Source organism: Apis dorsata, unplaced genomic scaffold, assembly GCF_000469605.1.
Source record: "Apis dorsata unplaced genomic scaffold, Apis dorsata 1.3 scaffold_132, whole genome shotgun sequence".
NCBI lineage: Eukaryota > Metazoa > Arthropoda > Insecta > Hymenoptera > Apidae > Apis > Apis dorsata.
Window position 1 is genome coordinate 5946 of NW_006263425.1, and position 2039 is coordinate 7984.

The following is a 2039-nucleotide window of genomic DNA, read 5'->3' on the forward strand; positions in this document are numbered from 1 at the left end:
AATATATAATATATATTAACAATATTAATACAATAAATATAATATAATTGCATACCTCCTTGCCATTAACATAAAATACTAAAGTATGTGATATCCTGTCAAGTTTCTCTTCATTATTCAATATGACAGGTTTAGATTGATTAATAATTCCATCATGAACCATTTTTATTGGTTATTATAAATCTCAACAATCCCTATAAAAAAGATTTTTTAAATTATTTACTTATTATTACAATATTTTTGTATATTTTTGTATATTTATAATTATGCTTGATAATGAAGAAAAAATATTTTATCAAATTTTTTTTCTTTCAATATATATATATAATATAATATTTTAATTTACAAATTAAATTCTTAATTTATATTTTTATATAATTGTATAAATTTATATTTTCATTTAGTATAAAACAATAATTTTTTCTTAATGATTATATAACATTATTACAACTTATTTGATAAACAAAATTTTGATTTTTTATTATCAACAATAAAAATATAAAATGCTTTTAAAAACTTATTTTTTAATAGTATATATATTTTTTCTGCACAAAATTATTATATACTATTATAATATATGTAGTATATATTATACTATTACATACTACTACTATTATATACTAATTTCTAAATATCTTTATTACAAATTACAAATATATATTTCATTTATAAAAATGACAAAATTATTTTCAGATACTTACATATATAATAGTATTTATAATATTGCAGAGGAATATCTAACATATATAATTCTTTTGCAATATCTATTGCTTAAGTGAATAACGATAAGAATGACCTATATTTCCCAAGAAGTCTAATAAATAATAATAAAAAAAAGACTTTAATTTTAACTAATAACATAAAAATTCTATAAAAAATTTATATAATTGTATCTAAATAAAAAACAAATTGAAAATTGTTTTCTTCTTAATATCTTTTAAGTTATAAATTTTACATTTCATTTTATTTGTTCTTAGCATTATATTTGAATAATTGTTTTATTTATGTTAAAAAAAAAAGAAACAATATTTTTAGCAAAAATAAATTTTACATAAAATATAATTTTCGAAAATTATAGGAATATATTAGGAATATATCACATATTATATTTAATTTAATTTAATGTATAAAAAATATGAAATGCATACTTTAATCATTAATTAAATATTTATTATTATTAAATAAATAAATAAAAAAATAAAATAATAAATTATGATATAAAATAAATAATAATTTTGAATTTGATAAATAAATAAATAGAATATAATATAGAATTTTATAAATAAATAAATAAATAGAAATAAATTAAAAGTTATGCAAAATAATTATAAAAGAAATAAATTTACCTTTCTTGAGTTGAAATTTTTAACTCAAAAATTCATGTAGAACTGTTTGAATAACAATGAATGATACCATTAGGTTATCAAGTAAGATATTTTCTGTATTATGTTTTATCAAGAAGTCACATTAATAAAGCGAATGAAGTAATTTGTCTCTACTACGTCTCTTTTATTCCTCACTCTCCCTTCTCTTGCAATGGTGATTATAAAAATCGTACATATATAAAGAAGCATATTTTGTTAAATAGAAAATCAGTATTGTAATTATAAATATTGTATAAATATTAAATATATTGTTTCATTTTAAATTATATTATGCAATTAAATATAATAAAAATTAGTTAAAAAATTGATGGAAACATATTGATTTAAATAAATATCAAAATATTTATTAAGCAGATCAAAAGCATTAAAAGATATTGTGTAATCAATGAAATAAGTATATGAATAAATAATACGAAATATTCATAACAAAATCATTCATTTTTCACTGATGTAATATTAATTAAATAAATTATGTATATATCTTTTATTTATTTTTATATTAAGTAAATATTATAAATAAATATTATAAATTTTAACATTTAAATTAAATCTTTGAAAATTTTTTTAAATCGCTGAATAAATACAATAATATTATATTTATATTTTTTTTGAAGTATAATAATTATTATATAAAATATTAATAATATTACAATA

General features: G+C 14.8%; 1 protein-coding gene across 3 annotated transcripts in view; it reads right to left on the reverse strand.

Moving 5' to 3' along the window:
• LOC102674479 (xanthine dehydrogenase-like) overlaps nt 1-1589 on the reverse strand; it is a 7502-nt gene extending 5913 nt beyond the window's left edge. Inside the window, exons 1-2 of one of the 3 annotated variants that reach the window (XM_006612968.2) lie at nt 1347-1589; nt 56-198 (exon numbers count right to left, since the gene is read on the reverse strand). In XM_006612968.2, coding sequence (XP_006613031.1) covers nt 56-163 — 108 coding nt within the window. In that variant the 5' untranslated portion in view covers nt 164-198; nt 1347-1589. The remainder of the gene's footprint in view (nt 1-55; nt 199-1346) is intronic. The other 2 variants (XM_031509199.1, XM_031509201.1) reach the window with 2 other exon arrangements.
• Between the last annotated feature and the right edge of the window lie 450 nt (nt 1590-2039).